Below are 19,742 nucleotides of genomic sequence, written 5' to 3' on the forward strand. Positions count from 1 at the left end.
AATACTGCGCTTAGGTCTGACAATTTATTAAAACACTGACGTTCATAGCTTGATAGAATGGTTTTGGTTTCAAAAATAAATCCACAACCATGTTTATTTGCATAGGTAGCATTATTTGCACTTTTCATTTTTAACAGGTAATTTTTTTATTATTTTGCTGGGTCTTGAGTGCTATATGCATGTGCCACTTTCATCAGTTCATCTGCATGGAGGAAAAACCAACAAGTCAGAAATAGATAAGGAAAAAGGGAGAAATCTTGTGGAGAGAGAATAGCAAATAATTATATAATGAGGAGTACCATCGCATAGTCCATGCTGTGGTGTGTTAGGCAAGAAGAATTACAGGTGCACTGTCCTACACAAGAGTGACCCACAGCCTAGGTATCATTTTGCAATTATTTTGGCTTGGTTTTAGGTGTAACTTCTTATTAGAAAAGCAGATGTAAGATGACAATGGAAGTTCTTTATGTTTTTATAAAGTGTTTAAGACCATGAAAAGCATTCAGGCCATCTATTCTTATCCTGGTTGTTATTTCCAGTGAACCTCCTCTGGACCCAAGTGCCTTGTATTTCACTAAAGCTCATGAGCTGGAATGATCCTGAGAAGGTGAATCCATAGCTTCTGGAGTCATTTAGGAATAGTCATTAGAACTGTTGGAACTGTGTTTTGCTTCTGATTCTTTTTCCTCTGATTATGTTTTTGGGTAGCTTGTTTGATGTTTTTTTCTTTTTGTAAAATCTTTTAATTTTTTTCTATCAAATCTTTCTTTCCTAGATTAAAGATACTTATCATCTAGTACTTGCTTCTTGTGAAACTGATTAAATGCCATAATCAAATCAGTTCCCGGATATTTTCCCTAATTTTCTTAGGAAATTAAGCCTGGCTGTCTATCCATTAGTGCCCTTGAATTCAGTAACTTCTGCAACTTCTGGAAAATATGAACAAAATTAGAAACAGGGTTAGGTAGTTCTTCCAGATATGATCAGTACTGGGTAGGAGAAAGAGATATAACTTTATATAGTCTCTAAGAGGAAAGGAAGGCAAAGTTTTCTGTTTCACATTGCCATCAACTGCTCTCATGCTATTGCACCTTCTGCACAGTTTTCTTTCAGTGAGAAAAGGTGTCAGAAGGACATGGGGAGGAAGTTGCCAAGTTTCAGGTGCAAGGGAGGGATTTATAATTTTGTTGCTTCTTTCGGTTCTGAGATTTAAATGACTTTTTCATACAAGTTAAACAACAGACGTGTACATTCTATGTTATTACCAGTCTCACCTTTTATGACAAGGAAAATTATTTCCCTCTGTCCTGCTGTATAGCTAGTAGAAAAGGGTACCCGAAAGAAAAGGTGTCCAGACATATTTGACCTGGAAGGATGTCAGGTATTTTCTTAGCCTCAGTTGGTTCAAAAATGATTTAGATTTTGTCTGAAAGGTTTTTCTTTTTAAATAATCCTCAAGCAAACATGCTGCATGAAAAATAGGTATTAAGTTGAAAAATTTGCCAAGACGATGTGCAAATTAAAATTAAGTGTAAGGTAACCTTCATAAAGCCCATTGCTTCTAAGTATTATTTGAACTGTATTTCAGAGGGTTTTTTCATATAATTCAGTACAAATTATTTTTTTCTAATGGGAGAATCTAAGTATTCTAAACACCACTACTCTCTGTATTTATATAAAAAGGGGCTAGTTTGAACTTTTATTCTATTCTAATGCTTTTGTTACTTCAAAGAGATAAAAAACGGGTTTGGGCACAGTGGCTAGGTACAGGAAATTAAATTAGTTTGGCATTTAAAGGACACTTTCCTGTAAGTGAACAAGCACAAAATCATCTCTCATCTCTGTTGGCTGGAGCGAAAATTAAGTACTTGTTATTCCCTGAGTTACACTTGCTTTGCCTGCATTTTTTGAAATATATCCAACAGTCTCATTATATAAATAATGTTCTATTTTTCCACCTTGTTATGTCTTTTATAGTCCTTCATGATAGTTGTAATAAATGAGACCACTGAAATTTGAAGATTCAGGATTATATTTTACATGCCATACCTGATGAGTAGACTGTGTACATATGTGTGTATTTATGTATGATACATACAAGTCCAGCTGTATGTGACTTGCTTTCACATGCCAGTGTGGTGTACATCTGTATGCAGATGGGACACCTTGTATCCCAGACAGAGAATTGTTAACTGCACCATCCCATTGGAGTGATTGAGAACTCTTATTAATAAACTGTCTTTCACAGCAGCTTTAATTAGTTTCTGTCAGCAGTGGTAAAACATTCTCTTCACTCTGGTCTACCAGAAGACTGGTGAGTGCCAAACCATTCCAATTCTACTGTTGCACCATACATACATAAGAAAATCTCATATCATTGGAGGGTGTAGAGTAAGAGACATCTTTTTTGGTGAGAGCTTCTGGAGCTGCTGTTTCTTGATCGGTGCTTTGTTCTGCCAGCATGAGGTATGCATGGGCTTTTTTTTGTTCAGGGATATATAGGAGTATGAGACTCCTGTGGGTTTTCTTGTTTGTTGGTATTTGTTTTTCCCAATTTTATCAGCAAAGTGTTTGGAACATTCAATTCCTTTGCTAATGGCTAGGCTTCATGCTACATGAACTGCTAGCTAGTAAAATCATCTGTGCTTGGAATGTAATGTGTTTCCTTTGGAGTTGTGTTTTAATGGCTCCGGCAGGACAGATGCTCTGAACTCGCTTATCCTCAATGGAACCCCATGGATTTCTCTCAGCTGCTTTTGTGTCCTTTCACTTCAAGTGTCAGCTTTTTGATTGCTTACTAGAAAAAATGTAGTAATGAAATAAGTAAGGCTTTCTTTGCATGTCACCTGTAGCAAGAAGGTGAATATATAAGTAGTTACAATTTCTGTTTTGAATGACATAATAAAATAGGAAGTAGAATAAATGAGGTGAGTGTAGGACTCTCTAGAATTTATATTGAAGTGATTTTAAGTGTTTATTCAGAAAATCATGCTGTATTTGTTTTTTTCTTTCTGAGAAAACTCGAAGTGGGGTTTTTTTGCTATTTGTCTTTCTAGACTTTATTACACGGTGGAAAAAAATTGGCTCTCAGTTGCCTTAGTATGCTTGAAATTTGTTTACTTTTAGGTAAAATGAAACGTAGGGTTAAATCCCTTTTTAGCTTCCTGCAAATTGTTCTTAGTTGCTATATTATCTACTGAAAACTTCAGTGTGCAGTTTGCCGCATTTTCCCCAATATTTATTTGCTGCATTTTCCCCAATATTTATTTCCCCAATATAGAACTATGCTGTTCCTATATTGTATGCCATGAAGATTTGCTGTTCTTGGAAGCTATATCCTGTCCTCCTGGTTGGTAAGGAGGATGTGAAACTCTGTCCATGCCACTATCAGCTCCAGAGGGCTGATCTTCCAGAGAGCTGGTGGTTCAGAGCTGGAAGCAGACCTCTTTCTGTTTGATACTTTTGGATGTTCTCCTAACCCGTCTGAAGAAGAACATTGATCGTGGAAGGAAAAATCTGATTGTGTAATGACGTTCTTGGAGTACTCAGGCGCTGTTGCCGTTGAACTTAGGGAGAACTGTAGCCAATTCAGTTCTGCCATTGAAGTGGAATGGAGAAGTGAGGACTAAAACAAAAATTGGTTCAGGTTCCATGTTGTCCTAGGAAACAAACTGAGAATAGTTGGATAAAAAGTTGCTGATGGAATATAAGCAATGTAGAAGTCACTGAAACTGGCACTTTTACGTATTGAGCTGCCATGAGTCCAGCTAAGAAATACTGGCAGAGAGATTAGAATGAGGAACTCAAGGTGTACTGTGTGGCTTTTTCCCTGGGATGAAAAAAGAAGGGGATTGGTTGTTTTTATGCCTTTTACCTGTAAATTCTATAAGTATCATCACTGTGCCATCTATAAGTTATAGCTTGTTAAAATAAAGGATGGCAACATACTGATGCTTTTCAGTAAAGATTCCCTGTTAGGTCTTGGAAGAGCTTGGGGATTTTTAATGGAATTTAAGCACAGCAAAATTGAAAATGATGCAGTTAAATTTGTTTCCAGAACCAAATCTTTTTTTTTTATTTTTTTTTTATTTTTTTTTTTTTAATCAGCAGTTGGAATTGATGTACTGAAGGCTATTTATACAAAATAACGAAAAGATAAACCCCACCAAATCCTCTCGTTCAGATGCTGTTCTAGAATGCTTGAAGAGTCTCAGTTTTGCAGCTCAATCCTATGTAAAGCTGAGATGGTCTCCTAAACCACTCATTTTCTTAATGCTACCAGATGTTTCAACAAAGCTAGTAACACACTGAGTTTTTAAAGCAGGCTAGTGTAGATAAGCAGTTGGAACAAGTTTGCTAAGCAGTGATTGCTATTCGTGGGTTTTTTTCTGATTTTGTTTGTCTTCATACCTCGGGACTGATTTATGCATGTTTTGAGGACCATAGCTGATGAAAGCTACACATAAAATAACATTAGAAATTGGGTCCTAGGAATCTCAGACTAACCTCCTTGCTTTGTGTAGTACACTTATTTTAGTAGATTCTTTAAATCTATTGATATATCATCTCTGAGTTATTGTGAAAATTGAATTGACGTTAAGTTAGCTTTGCAGTAGTGAATATCATAAAATGGATAGCATTTAATTGTTCTGTCTTTAGAAGAGTTTTTAAATCAATTTATAGTACAATGGTTGCACAACAAGCTGGAATAAAACAAAATAGTAAATGACCACCCTCTCATCTACGTGTTGCATGAGGCAGATTTGATGTTGAGCAAGTTATGGACATGTGAAGGGCTGCATCATAAAACAGTGCCATTTTTCTGTTTGCCTTAAATTTGTTAACTTTTTGTAAAAGCATATTTTTTTGAAAACACTAAAACCTTATACTTTAGCTTAGTTTAAAAGTGTTTTGAGATATTAAATTGTTCGTGATTATATATGATTCTCGTCTGCTACAATTCTACTACTACTGGTTGTGCGGAGTGCACATTTTACATTAATCTCTCAGCTGAGGCAAGGCCTGGATAAAGTGATGCTCAAACCAAACACTGTGTTCTCTTGCAATGCACACAGCTGTAAGATGAATTATTTGTAAAGCTCAAGACCTTAAATGAAATAAAACACAACTTTTACTTTTGTCCAGTATATTGAGATTGGCAATAATAATTATTCAATGTTTTTAAACAGACTTCTTACAATCAATAAATGTCTCATAACATATATGAAAATTCTCCATATCTCCATTTGGCTTATAATGGCTTCTTACAGGGATAGCTTCCTGAAATATTTGGCTAGGTTGGTTCAAAATTTAAAAAAGGAAGGATCATTTTTTCCAACTCAGTGACTTACTATAGCTATTTAAAGGATATTTTAGTGAGTGGTGTAAAATGTTACCAGTGAAGGAAATGCCCAGCAGTGCTACAGAAGCTGGCAGTGTGGAAAATGTTAATTGTGTCTGTGGTACTGTGTAGCAGGAGACTAGTCTCCTATCAGGCAGCTCCCTAAGATCTCAGCAGCTGGAGCTGGAGGATTACACGTGGGATTCTCCCTCTTGAAATGTGCTCAGTGTGCTCAACCTCCAGGAGTTACCAATACCTTCTGTGGTGATTAAAGAAAACAACGAACCACTTTAGTCTTCAAATTCAGTCAAGATTTTTGTAAATGCAAGTTTGTTCCTAACTCTCGTTATCCTGCAGGGTGCAGCACCTTGGGGTGCTTTTGATTCTAATGGTGCTCTATATGCACCACAGACTTCCATATTGTTTAAGTTTAGATGTGAATGGTCCTCCCCAAAGGGGTAACACTTGAACAACACCAGCAAGGGTAGCATTAAAAGAAGAAGATAGAACTGGTGTCGTGAGACCGAACAGAACTGAACAGACTGGATTACTGTCTTGAACAGGAAGTGGAAAGGAATTGAGTGAGGAGGGTGGGGTATGGTTCATCTCTGTATTGCTTCTGTAGTGTCTGTGAGAGTTGCTGATAAACACGCAGGACTTCTTGGGGGCTGTCAATGAACTCTGTTGCTGAGCAGGTCTGGATAGGGAGGTCATGCATGAGGATTCATCTGCATGTATGTAATTGCATCTCCCCAGGGCAATAGGAATGTGGAATCCATGGTAGCTACATCACTGAGCAAATCTATGATATCTTAGTGAAAGTAATAGGTTTAGTGAGCCCAGGTGTTACTTCACCTCCCTCTGGAGCAACCATTCATCTATGGAGAGATTATTTCTTTTGATGCCCAGCTCTTCCTTGGTGGCTGTGGTAGTGATGATTCACCAAGAAAGTTTCTGGTTTTGTAATGTTTTGCTAGAGAGTCATCAAATAGTTTGTTTCAATTATTATAATGAAACAAGAGCCTTCCAAGCAGGTGAGTGTATTGGTCTTGTATTTAAGCACTACAGTAGTGTGAGAGCTACACTATGTCAGGTATAAAGTTAACATACTTAGATTTTGATTCTCTCTTTTCACAGAAAATTACCATTTTTTGAAATTGCTTATCAGGATGGTAAGAACTCTTGAGTGGGGGTGGAGGGAAGGAAAGTGAAAGAAATGGAGGGGTTTAAGACCAGGTATATTAGGTAAACAGAGAGAAGATGAGAACAAGGAGCAGCTCTGCAGGCAGAGGTGAGGTTCTGTTCCTGGCCTCCAGGTGCCTTATTTGTAGCTGACTCTGGGACCTGAGCACATCAGTGAAACCCCTGAGTGACCAGTGAACCTCTGCTCCTCACAGGGGCACTGACTTACCTTTTGAGTGGTACGATCATCTACCTATACACCATGAGCTTGCTTCAGAGTGTGTCAGGATCACTCAGCTTTTCCTAAATGTGAATTTTAGTTTTTTAGTGTTTGTGTGGTCGCTCTTGTGAGCAGAGCCTTGTTCCCTCAAGGTTCAGTCAGGACTGCAGGCTCAGGGACAGGGAAGGGAGCTGCCCCTACCTGCAGCATCCTGTGCAGCCAACCTGCTGAGCTGCCTCTGGCTTCTGTGGTGGGGAGTGAGTCCCATGCCAGCAGGATCCATTTTGGAGTGTTTGTAGGATCTCAGCAGCAGTTAAGGCTCCTGCTGGGTTCCTGCAGGCAGTCTGGATTGAATTCTTCCTCTTCAAAAGCGTGCCTGATAAATATACATGTATACGCACACATTTAGGTTTAAAAAGAGGGAATATGCTCTCTATGACTCATCCTGACCTTTTTGTACGCACCTGTCCATCATTTTTCAAGTGAAAATTGAAACTTGTGTTTTAGAGTACAGTCAGCATGGTAAGTTAGAAGTGGAGGTATTATCCCCATGTTGTTAGCTTTTTGATCTTGATCCATAAATATTTTTTTGACAAGCATGATAAGTTGCTGAGCTCTGAAGACTGTCCTCCCTTTCCCCTGCAGTCTCCCCTTTCTGCCTAGGCTACAGTCTTTTTAGCATTTGCTAGTTCAGCAGTTAGTTGCCCTTTAATCTTTTAAATAATAGTCATTCCCTCTGTGTACAAATAGATAATGGATTGATTTCCTTTTTTATGTGATAGGGGTGGAAGCTCAAGCCTTATTTTTCTTTATGGAAATAACATACTTCTAAGTAAACAGAACAAAGAAAAGAAACTTGACAAGAGCAAAGGGTATTCAGGCTTCTGCTAGTAAACATGTGTTCTAATTATGTTGGCTGTTGTCATCTGCTTCAGTTTGGGGAGTCCTGTATTGTTGTATGTGACTTTTGTAGTTAATGCTTGTTTCTGCAGATACTGCTGATGGAGTGGAATGTGCTTTTAATTATGGTGGTACATGCAGCTTCCACTCCTGAAGCAGCCTTTGATAGCTGAGAGTCTGTTGACAGATACACAGAATATTCACTTTTTTGAAAGATGTTTCTATTTAAAAAAATTACTGGGATGAGTCAGAAGATAACAGTATGCAAATAGTAGAAGGAAAGTGACAAATTTGGAAATCCTGTTTTTTCTTAGCAGTGATTATTTAATGTGGTAAATTGACATAGTCTAGTGTATACGTAGGTCATTTGGCAACCAACTATTTAAGTTATCTGGGTATTCATGCATTTTGTTCTTCCTGTAAAATTCCACTTCCAGGTGGTGTGTGTTTGTTAGAATAGAAATGATTTACTGGGTATAGATTGCCTTCTTCAAAATAACTTGTGCATTTGCCCAAATTTTAGTAATGTCAGTAACTGATTAAATCCCTTGGCTGTTCCAAGAAATTTCAGGTGGGGTTTCTTATTCTCTCTCCTCAGCTATATGTCACTATTTTTCAGCTACATTACTTCAGGACAAAACCTTTGTCCTAAAGAAATGACTTGATGGGTTTGGAGATCTTCAGAGGACCATAATAGGCAGCCAGCCTTTGCCTCTGCCCAGACGAACACAGTTCTCTTTCTGTATGCTTTCTTGGTATTACTGCAAGCAATATGAGACTCCAGTTCTTCTTCTGGCTCTCTGAGTATTCCAAGATGCTGCATAGTATAAAATAAAACGTATTTAGGGAACAGACCTTTGTGTGGAAAAAACAGACTTGCTGAGTTTTGTGACAGCAAAGCCTTTTTGTAGCTCACATGTCTGACCCTACCCAGTTTGCTGACTCCTTTCTCAACTTGTGTATGCCAAGGGCTGGGAGAAGAAATAGCACATAAAACAAGCTTTTCATTGAGATTTCTTCTGAAATTCCAGTAACTTTCCCAACTTTTCCCAGTGAAATTCTAATCATTTTCATAGATGACTTCAAGATTTTATTGGTTTGATGTAAAAAAGTAAAGAAAAATAATACCATAACACAAAGATCTGAAAGCTTAAGCAAGAGAATAATGAAATAAGCTGATTTGTGGATCTTCGTGGTTGAAACTGATCATTTCTGCTTGATATAATTTATCAGTGAAGCACAAAAACTATTTTGTTACATGCTAAAACATTTTTCTCTCATATTATTCTTCCTCTTCTTATTCACAATGTCTTTTACCAAGGCCATTCTTTGTAACCTTTTGTGGATAGGATAGTGTTTAAGAACTTTCTGACTTGACATGGAAATATCTTGAGGATTTGAAGGCTACAAATATAGCTGTCGGTTTAAATACAGTAGAGTAGGAAGCAATTTCTGAATTCTTTCTTACATGCTTATTCTGCTTGTATTTAAAGCAGTTAGGAAATTCTGGTTCACAACCATCTCCTTTTTATAGTCTAATTGTATTTCCTAAAGGGAAGTTTCCTTCCTTCTTCGTAATTCTGGGTGGATTTTTTTTTTTTTTTCCCCATCAGTTTTTGTTTTTCTTTTGGCTTATCGGCTTCCTTCAAACTGAGAGCAAGACTGGACTAATCAAGAAGTCAGATTCAGAGAGCCAAATATGAGGGAACTCATATTTGTACCCTCAAATATGAGGGTACTGCAGTTGGAATTTGGAAAGAGCTTCTTGAAAATGGGATTTTTAAAGGGGGAGATGCAAACACATAGCATTCACTTATACCTAAGTGAAGACCATCTGTGAGGAAGTGCTTAGCTAAAAGTTTCATTTGTTCTGCAGCTTGGCATAACCAAATAAATAGACTGCTATTGAGTTACTTATCTTTCTAATAGAAACCTGACACGGATTTTTGCATTGATTTAAGGGTACAGCAATTAAAAACAGATATCTGTTTCTCCAGCATTGGTATAAAATTTTTCTCTTTTTTTGTTAATTTCTTTTGATGGTTTTTATTTCCTTCATTTACGCTGTTATTTTTGGATCTGCTGCGTATTTTTGCACATCTTTTGAGACTGATTGTTTCTATACTTTTTTTTTTTTTCAATCCTGTTACTAATAGGAGATCTTACCTTTGGAGCAGAACTGATTGACTGGTATGCTGCCTGCTTACTGACACTAATATCAGTATTTTTTTTCATTCCTTAGTAATATTCTAGGATGTCTGAATTTTCTTCCAAACATCCTAATCTTTGCATTGCCCTCCCCTTCCCTCCTCCCACCCTCCCAATCCAATTACTTTAGAGAAGCACTGAAATGGATACAGAAATAACTCATGGACAACATGAGAAAATAGCCATCAAACAAAATCTTTTATTTAAAAGTTTCAGTAATACTGTGATAAAGCATTGTAATTAAGGCTAGGAGGTTTTCAGACTTGTACACTCATAAATCTATGTCAGACCTTATTAGGGGAATGAATGCATTTCATTGCACACGTGTGTGAATTCAAAGCTGAAGTATTTCTGTAATATGAAAAAATTTAATTTCACAGCCTCTACTCCAATTGTTGACAACTTCATTTTTCAGGAAAATGCTGTCTGCAAGATACCCATTGGTTAGGCAACATTCTAGCTAAATTGTATCATGAGCTTATTAACTCCTAGCTAATCATCCAGTCATGGCTGATTAATCACTCCTCCTGGAGCCTTGTTTTATTAAAATCTGTTTTCCGTGCCACTGACCAGCGAACTGCTGTCTAATTTCATGTGTGGGATAGTCTTTGCTGTGGATTAAAGTGAAGCCCTTATCCTCTGATCTGAAGGCCTGTGTGAAGGAATCATCACATGGAAGTGCCTTGTATGTATAATTACCCTCTGTGTATAAGGGATAGGGAAAACCTGTGTTTTCTCTCAGAGCTGAGAAGCTTTCCTGTGCTTCTAAGAGAGAATGGAGTCATTTTGGGATAGGAATGCAACTGTAGCTGATGGATTTTTGAATATTCAAATCACTTATCTCCAACTGTGGAACTCTGAATTCATTAATTACTTGGTATTAGTAAGCAGCAAGATAACGCAGAGAGCTGGCAACTTTGTCATTTTCTCAGCATGGGAGGAGAGCGAAAGTAATTTCACATCTCATGCCAGCGAAAGAGGTAACACCTCCCATTTCTTTTAATAAGTGTTCTGTATGTTAATGAATAAGCCAAGTTACCAAGGTACTTCCTTAAAAAAAGTATGAAGATTGGCAGTTAAATGCACTCTTGACAATTTAAGCTCTCTGATTCACTACAGTAGTCTAGTTAATAACCTATTTGAAAGCTAACAGCAGCTGTGAATATGACAGGCTGAAAATGTTTTCAGGTTTGCCAGAAGAGCCCCCATGTGTAGGAAGGGTCAGAAACGAACCAGAGGTTCCTTGGTATAACAAACCAGAGCTGTTTAAGTTTCTTTTTCTAATCAACTTTTTCCTAATCAAACTTTGGTCAAAAAGGCCACTTACAGCTTTTTATTTCTATACTTGGAGTTTTTTTCATTAGTCTAAGGATTGTCTACAGGTACCAGTCATATATCACTGAAATAACAAAATGCAGTAATTTTCTTAAGAAAATTTTCTTTGGATAAATCTTTATCAGATGGTGGTGTGTCATAAAGAGGGACAGAGTTGCTTGTGTCTAGCCATGTTAGCTTGTACTTACTGAAAGGTCTGCCATCCCAAACTTTTGATTTTACATGACCTAAGTGTTCTTACTGCAAAGAAAGAAAGTGACAGAAGAGGAAGGAGAGGAAGAGGATCTCAGTGTTCAATGCAGTGTGGGTTTTTGTATCATGTAGATGGGCATACACATTTGCTACCACTGGAAAACTTTATGAAAAGATGAGGTAGTTTAGAGTCTTATTCTACTTAAAATGCTCACAGCTATTTTAGAGGTGCCGTACTGCAAATAGGAACAGGAAGTAAAACAATGGGGAAAACAACATGGAACTGTTACAGAGAAATGTACTGTCATTTTCTGCTCAGTGCACCTTATTTAGCATCAGAAGTGATTGTTAGCAGGCCATTTCAAATAAGGTACAAAAAGAATATGGCTTGGCTTTGGTCAGCTGAGCTTTGATCAACTGCAGGTACTGGAAAAGATCAACGATGGCAGGCACAGTGTTTTTGTACTCTGCTTATCCTCAGGGTCAAGCAAGGACAGGAATAAAATCATTATTTTAAATCACAGAATTGTGACACGTAAATACTTCTGGCCTGGCCCACAGGCTCTTCTTTAGTGTGTGCACAGTGTTTGGGATGAGGATTTATGGCGTGATATAAGCATTTTTATTATCCTAGACAAGTTTCCTGTTTTGTAGGTAGATAGCAGCAGGTCTTTTTCTGGCCTTACCATGCCCTTTGTAGTGCTCATGTGCTCAAAGTTTTCTTTCTGGGATGATGGACAGTTAAAAATTGTTCTGGGGGAAGGGAAGTTACTTTGTTTCTCCTCAGTAATATATTCTGATCTAAGTTGCGTGCAGAGAAAGAGTTAAACCAAATAGACATGAAAGCGTAGCTCTTGAAGTGTCTTGAAGACAAAAATCTATGCTAGAAGACAATCCTGGGCAGGAAGAGAAGGTGTATCATCAGTTAGCTGGTTATGTATTTAACTCAGGAAGTCAAGGTGGCTGTGAAGCTAGTCAAGTGTTGTAATAGAAGTAAAGAATACAATTCAATTTGGAATCTAGTTCAGTTCTACTTATTCTCACCTTGCTTATCTTTATTAAAGTTTTAGACAAAGAATTTGCTATATGTTCTGTTTCTGCAGCAGAGGAAAAAAAAAACCAAAAAAAAGGGCAATTTTTAAAATAAGAGTTTGGTTCAGAAAAATGAGTTTAAGTGCAAGGGAAAGTATAACATCTACTAGTGGATGTTACTCATTTTTTTATTGAGATTTCAGTCACAATTCCGTCTGTGGATCATGGCAGTATATTAGAAGTATCATGGCAGTTCTCATAAATAGTTGTGGAGAAAGTGATTAGCCAGAGTCAGCTGAGATTCTCCTATTCACTGTGAAATAAAATTACGTAGTGTTTTTGTGTGCTGCTCAAGAAGATGAAAGAAAACAGAATAGAGAAGCCAGAATTAGGAATGGGAGGTTGTTTTCATAGCTTAAAGCAGCTTACTTTGCAGCTTTTGCGTTCATAATTAATGCCTTTATATTACTGGATATTCAGCACGTGTTCTGTGAGCCTGCTTTTTGTCAAATTTAAAAAATGAGTTTGTGAATGACTCCTCATAGTGCCGACAAGATCCCTCTTTATTTCTCTTCACTTAGTTCATGGCTCCTTGTGGCAAGAGAAAGCAGGGGTAGCAGTATAACATTCCTGCACTTTTTACTAGATTTTATGTTTGGTTAGTGTAATTCTGGATATCTGCAGTGCTTGGGAAAAAAATGAAAAAAGCATCTTTCTAGTTTGGATTAAATGTATTTAAAATGAAAGCTTGACTGAAAAGATTGGAGCTCTGATGTGCCCCTGAAGAGAAGTCAGCAAGTGCAGATCGCTCTGGATTAACATAGCAGTAAATTATTAGGTTGTGGCTGTATGTTCTTGATTGAGAGTTCTTAGTAGTGCTGCATGAAAGTTTAAGGGAAGTATTAAGACTCGGTAATATACTGCTCTCTTCTAGTTCAAGAAGGGAGATTATTTCATCATTCTAAATGCTGTCTTTGATCTTTTACTTGATCCTTAGAACAAAACTTTGAATTCTAGGGTTTATTTTTATAGCACTGCTTGTATATTTTAGACACCCAGATATATGGGTGCTGTACCATTTTATTATCCACTACTTTCAAGTTTCAAGTTTTTGATAATTTTTAATCATGATCTTATGTTGGTGGCTACTTGCTAGCAGTAGGCAGTGAAATAATTCTTTGAGTACAAATTAGTAGCTTTCTGTAAAATGATTATTGTGGTGTAAGTAGTCCAGAGTAACTGAATAAATTCCAGAGATATTCTGTCCTTCGGTCTTTTAATAACTTTGATGTTCTCATGGGAAGATAATTCCTGTACTCAGAATTGTCATATGGCAATGTACTCATTAAATTTTGATATTCAATGTTGGGTCATGTTATTTTTTTTATTTTTCTCAAAAAATTTTTGAGTACCAGGTATATGAGGAGAGAATATTTCTAAGTGGCACACTGCCTTTGAAGTATACATTGTTTAATATGGATCCTGCATCCTCTGCTGGAGGAAATGTTATAAATCCAGATACTCTTTGGGTAAAGAAAAAGAGAAAAATCAATATATACCTACCTAAACATTTAGTTTTTTCCAAAAAAATGTGACTTAATGGTAAGGAGAGAAAATGAGCTGGCTGAAGAAAAGTTATTGAATTCCAGGGGTCTGGTTTTACTTATTTTGTGACAAGGCAAAAATTCCTGTGCTTTATGAAAGAAATAATTGTACTGTTCTTTTGGACTGTGTTTAATGTAATGTATGATTGAAATGAAGCAGTTACTGTAAGATGCCCCAGTGAGAGGGACCTCAAGAAGTGACTGGCAGTCCCTGCCTACCATGTCCCCAACCCGTCCTGAACTTTAAACCTTCTGAGACCTGTTGAAAGATCTACACCTCCTAACAGGTGAACAACTCAGCAAAACCTGAGCTGAGTAATTTATGGTAAAAACAGGTAATTTCAAGTCCAAGAAACATTAGGCACTCCATAAAAGAGAGGTAACAAAATCTGGTCTGGTAGAAGAGAATGTTAGAATTTGTTTACTTGTTTGTGGTTTTCTCTGTTTGTTTGTTCAGTTTCTGGTTTGTATGTGGATTTTGTTTGTTTTGTTAGGTTTTTAATTTTTTTTCAATTCTCTCCTTGGATTAATGACCAATGCATATATAGAAACAGAGATTTTGAATCTTAGTGTTTCCTGAATTTGGATGGGTGCTGGGAAATCCATGGGAAAAGCGTTCCTGTGGCTTCTAGTTTTGAAGACAGACAAAAGATAGAGGTGTCAGTGTGAAACAGATTCTGTTTAGATGTGCTGTGAAGCATTTGCTTGCCTGTTCTCTGAATCGTAGCTTAGATCTTAGATAGATGTGCTAGACTGAGGTATCCATTGTTTCATTTCTGTTTATGTGAGCTTTGCATTTATTTTGTCTGCATTAGGACAATTACTCTTGGATATGAGGAATCTTATTTATTTTTTAGCTTTACCTAGTCTGGGTTCATAGAAATTTCCAGATGAGTAAATATAATATTCTATCATGCTTATGTCTTTTTCCTCCCCCAAATGGGATACTGAATGTCCAGATCATAAGTCTTCCAGAATAGGTTCCAAAAGCAGACACAATTTTATCTCCATATGTTGCACAAAAAAATTTTAGAACTTGTGACAAAGTGGTCTGTGAGAAAGATGTGACTTGAGTCACTCAGAGAACTCTCCCACAGATGAAATTGGAGCACAGCAGGACCTGGGAAGGCTCTGACGAAGCTCACAGCAGAAGGCCTATAGACTAACAGCTGTAATTATGAATGGAAGATCTTATTGTGCTGTGCACGGTACCACGCTTTCAGAATCAGAACTCTTTGGATAAGTTCATAGTCTTTCCCATGTAGGTGTCAAACTGTACTGTTTGACAAGAGTACCTGCACTGTTCAAGTGGCTGTCCTGGGAGACATTCTTTTCAAACATGAACATACCAGTGCAGAATTAGTGTGTGCAGCAGATAAATACTAGGAAAATGCTGCACATGGCTCATGCAGCTAACTGGTGTCCACCAAAGTAAAGTAAATGGACAATTCAGCAATTATAAGACAATTAATTATAAAACTGATAATGGCTGTTGAGCTTTGCGTGGGTTCTCTGATAACAGTTGAAGCTGCCTTGTTCACTTACACTTTGGGGTAGCAATTTCTTCTCAGAGCAAGGCAATAAAGTGTGCATCACCTCTTACTAACATTGTCACACAGGCAAATTGCTTGTGGTGCTGTTTTCAGAACGTATACAATTTTAACAAAGCAAAAGACGTATCAAAGGCAAGGTAATAAAAGAAAGACTTGTACAGAAAAATCTAACTTGGCTATTTCTTAATATTTTTTTTTTTAAGACAGTGTAATTGCATTTAGAATCATTGCTACTTTTATAACTTGCCAACATACTATCAAATTATTTCTTACCTTGTATCTGTTTTAAAACATTTAGCTGTTTTTGAGGAGGCAGTTCTGCAGCTGTGGTTGATAACAAAAGTCACAGTAAAGATTGCTAAAAAAATAAATAGGAGCAAATCAGAATTTTGTGTACTAGCAGCACTGAACAAAAACATAAAGCTGCTCTTTAATTGAAATGTATATTGAAAGTGAGAAAGTTTACTTTGAATGGAGCTATTTTAACAGATGAGAACTAAATACATTGCCTTTTATTACAGCAATTTCACAAGCAAGTTGACATCCAGATATTACAGCAATTTTGAAAATTGCTCCTGCTTTACACTAAACCATCTTAAATTATTAAACTTCTATGTGGCATCTGCTAACAAAAGGTCAATTATGTGCCTGCAGTAAAACCATTGAAAGCATGATACTCTGCAGTGTTTTGCGTGCAAAGTCCGGAGACCAATCTACTTCAGACATACTGCTCTCAGTGCCAACTAAGTATTTAATAGGTAGTGGCATACTAACTGTTCTGGCAGCTGAAATGTGTTCTAGTAGATACTGTCAATCCTTCCTGAGACTATAAGATAGTCCAAAGACTTTTTAGAGAGAGTAATATAAAATCAGTTTCCTTATTGAGTCCTGAAACAGTTTTGTTAATATAAAACCTTAGGCTTTTGGCTTTACTTTCACTTTTCCCGTAGAAGAAATGGATGACATTTCTATGTGCTGTTCTCTGTTGTTATGCTAGATATTCTCATATGCTGTAGGTTGTAGGGTCAGGGTTTGACAGGTACCCCTAATTTTAACTTTAGTACTGATGGCATTCTTTAAAATGGCAAACCATGATAACAGCAATGAAACTTCAAGTGAATGATGTTCGCTAATGGCAGAGCTTTACTCAAGAGGAAATGGGGCTATGATTTGTAGGATACTGTGTTGTATAGTTTTGACTGGTTGGTACTGAATGCAGTATGGAAATAATTCAGTATCAATCTTCCTTTGCTGCCTGTTATCTGATTTTAGATGGACATTTTTGACTTCTAGAATTTGAATTGCTTTCCACAAAGTTAAGACAGAAAGTGAGGCATTGGCCCTTTAAAGAGAAGATGCCAGGACAGTATCTTCATTAATAGAAGCTATAGAATAGATTTTCTTTCATGCTAGATACATTTCTGAAAATATGAAATGTTAACTTCAAAATAGACTTTGATATGCTGTATTTAAGGAAAGAGATTTACTGATTTCTTGCTTTTTCTTTCTACAGCTAGTTGATGTGGAAAAATGGGTATGTGATTCTGTCTTTTATTCACTTGATCCCGAATGTTTCATGTTGCCACTGAGTCTAACCTGTCTGTTTTGATACCCTGTGTGTTCATGACCCTTCAACTTGCACGGCTCAAAAAACCCAAAAAAAGAGGTGAATACATGGTCATGTAAAATCTGGTCGCTCCTGATTTGTCACAATTTAATGTTGCCACGATGAATTTTATCTCTTTAAATTTGATCACAGAATCATGTAATATAAATGTATGATTATTACCTTTCATTTTTGAGCCCTGCTATCTAACGTTATAACTCCATTTTGTAAACCACCCTGTCTTTTCCAGTATAGACACTGTAAACTTAAACTGCATGACAGTAAGATAGTTAATACTGATAAATAATGTGTGATGCTGTGTGTAGCTGTGTAGAAAATACGTTTAGTGATGGAGAACAGCTGCTACAGGATAAAAACCGTATTTCCTAGATCCTAGCAAATAAAGCACAGTTCTCTGCTAAATGCGTTGTTAAGGCCTTTCCTAATGTGTCTGTGTATACCATACGTACTTGTTTGGGCATCTGATATAACTCCCCTCTGTGGGACATATTATGTATGTTTTTCTTCAATGTACTCTCTAACACCAGTGTTATGTATGAGTTAGTGGTCGTAGAATGTGTGTAGAATTGTTTGTTCACCTTGAAAATATTAGAGGCCTCTCTGAAAGCTTGGACTGTAATAGGTCTCCTTGGTTTCTTAATACATAGTATGGGCTGCAGATGACCAGAGACAACCTCAGATGTCCTCTGAAATGTGGCCAAAAACATAACTATAGCACTGGTCTCATTTTATTTCAGCCAGAAATTACAGAGTTAAATCTCTGATTATTGCATCTTTATAGTAAGTAGCATTTCAAGTTAGAGCTTGCCTGAGACTCCTGTAGGTAAGTACATTGTTTAAATAGTGGCATAGGGTTTTCAACACCGTTTCTACTGTACTCCAAAATATCTGACTCATGTCACATATGTAGGTAGATGCTTATAATATTCATTAAACAATAACTATAGTTAAGTATTAATTTTTGCTAATTGTGTCAGCACAATAGCATTAGCCATGTTCCGTGGATGTGGTACTTATGACAACCATAAATTGTTATACAATTGATTTTAAATGTTTTTAAACCATACTGATGGGTTATCTTTTCATTTTGTCCAATATTTAATTATGATTGAGAAAGCTTGGTTATACATCTTCAGATTCTGTTGTTTTATTCCTACGAAGAATTTTGCTATAAAGAGAAAAAACAGCAATAAAAAGCATGTTCAATACTATACAGGTACCTTTCCTCATAACTCTACGAGGCATGAAATATTATATGTGAGAAGTTTATTGGTGACACTGACATGGCTTATTTTTTGACTGAAGCATTCATAATCTGTTCATGGAAAATGTAGTATTACTTGCATAAATAGAAATCAAATAGAAATCAAATCTGCCTTTTCCTTTTTTTTTTTTTTTTTAATATATATTCAGAACTTAGTGGCAACAAAATCTTGCTTTGGAAAGTGTGCTTCATCAAAACGTGTCCTTAAACCATTTTGAAAAGAACTGGTTCCAATGAGAGCAAAGCTAAATGTGTCATTCCAAGTTACATTGGGTAAAGACTTTTCCTGATAGACTGATTCTAGAATCTAGACAACCTCTCTGGTGGGGATGGAGTGCATACTGGCTTTACTTCATATATAAAATTATTCTGTCTCAGATGAAGCTCCAGTCTGGCCCATAAAGCAGCTTTTCACTCCCTCTGTAATTCCAGAGTGTTGGCAGAGGTGTTATGGTGGACTGGAGATGCAGTGAATTAATGCGGTAGAAAGCTGGCTGTTGTAAAGCTGCATGGTCACTGAGGCAGACACCTCACTCTAACACATGTATTTCTTGATAAGCCATTTTCCAGTACAGAGCACACAAGGTTAGTGCAAGTGTGTTTGGTTATATCTATCTGTGGAATCCTTGAAGCACAAGCCCAGAGAGAAGCTTCATGTCAAATTAATGAGCAAATTAGTAGTTGCGCCTTGCTGTAAGCAGTTTCATGCTGTTCAAAGGATAAGCTAAAGTCATTCACTTCTGAGCTGTTTTAGCCTATAAAGTGTACTAATAAAAGTATTAGAAGAAATTACTCTAGTTCCTGTGTACTTCTGTCAAATGATTATAATTCTACTTGTGATTTTGTTCCAAAATCTTTATTCTGCTGAAGGGATGTGCTGGCAGTTGAAGCTGGGTACAAGTTAAATGGCATTAAGATACTTACTGAGCTCTTGGCTTCATGCTTTTGTCTCTGAGCAGGTGTGAGTGTGAAGGCTTGTATCAGTATGTTGTATATTCTTCAGTGCAGAATCAAGCAGATTAAAGACAACTTGCAATGAAAAACGTAGTGGAAGTAGAGGCATCCTGGTTCTCATTTCATATCTGAAAATGGCTTTTCTGCTTTTTATCAACTACCAAGATGGGGAACCCCCCCAGTACTTGATCAAAGGGATTTATTTAATTTGAACCAAAATTTAGAAGACACTGAATGTGTTTTCTTTACAGATAAAATTACAGTAATGAAGTAAGATGAAACTGAATAACACATAGTGAAAGGAATTCCTTTAATCTCCCTGACATTTTT

The 19,742-nt window shown here is 36.8% G+C and overlaps 1 protein-coding gene across 4 annotated transcripts in view; it reads left to right on the forward strand.

Annotated features, from left to right (window-relative positions):
- Window positions 1-19,742, forward strand: part of RYR2 (ryanodine receptor 2) — a 384,235-nt gene that overhangs the window by 119,288 nt on the left and 245,205 nt on the right. For 3 of the 4 annotated variants that reach the window (XM_058419591.1, XM_040059776.2, XM_058419590.1), the window contains one exon: window positions 17,081-17,101. The exons of the other annotated variant lie outside the window; for it this stretch is intronic. In XM_058419591.1, coding sequence (XP_058275574.1) covers window positions 17,081-17,101 — 21 coding nt within the window. The remainder of the gene's footprint in view (window positions 1-17,080; window positions 17,102-19,742) is intronic. 4 annotated transcript variants of the gene reach the window in all.

This window comes from Hirundo rustica, chromosome 3, assembly GCF_015227805.2.
Source record: "Hirundo rustica isolate bHirRus1 chromosome 3, bHirRus1.pri.v3, whole genome shotgun sequence".
NCBI lineage: Eukaryota > Metazoa > Chordata > Aves > Passeriformes > Hirundinidae > Hirundo > Hirundo rustica.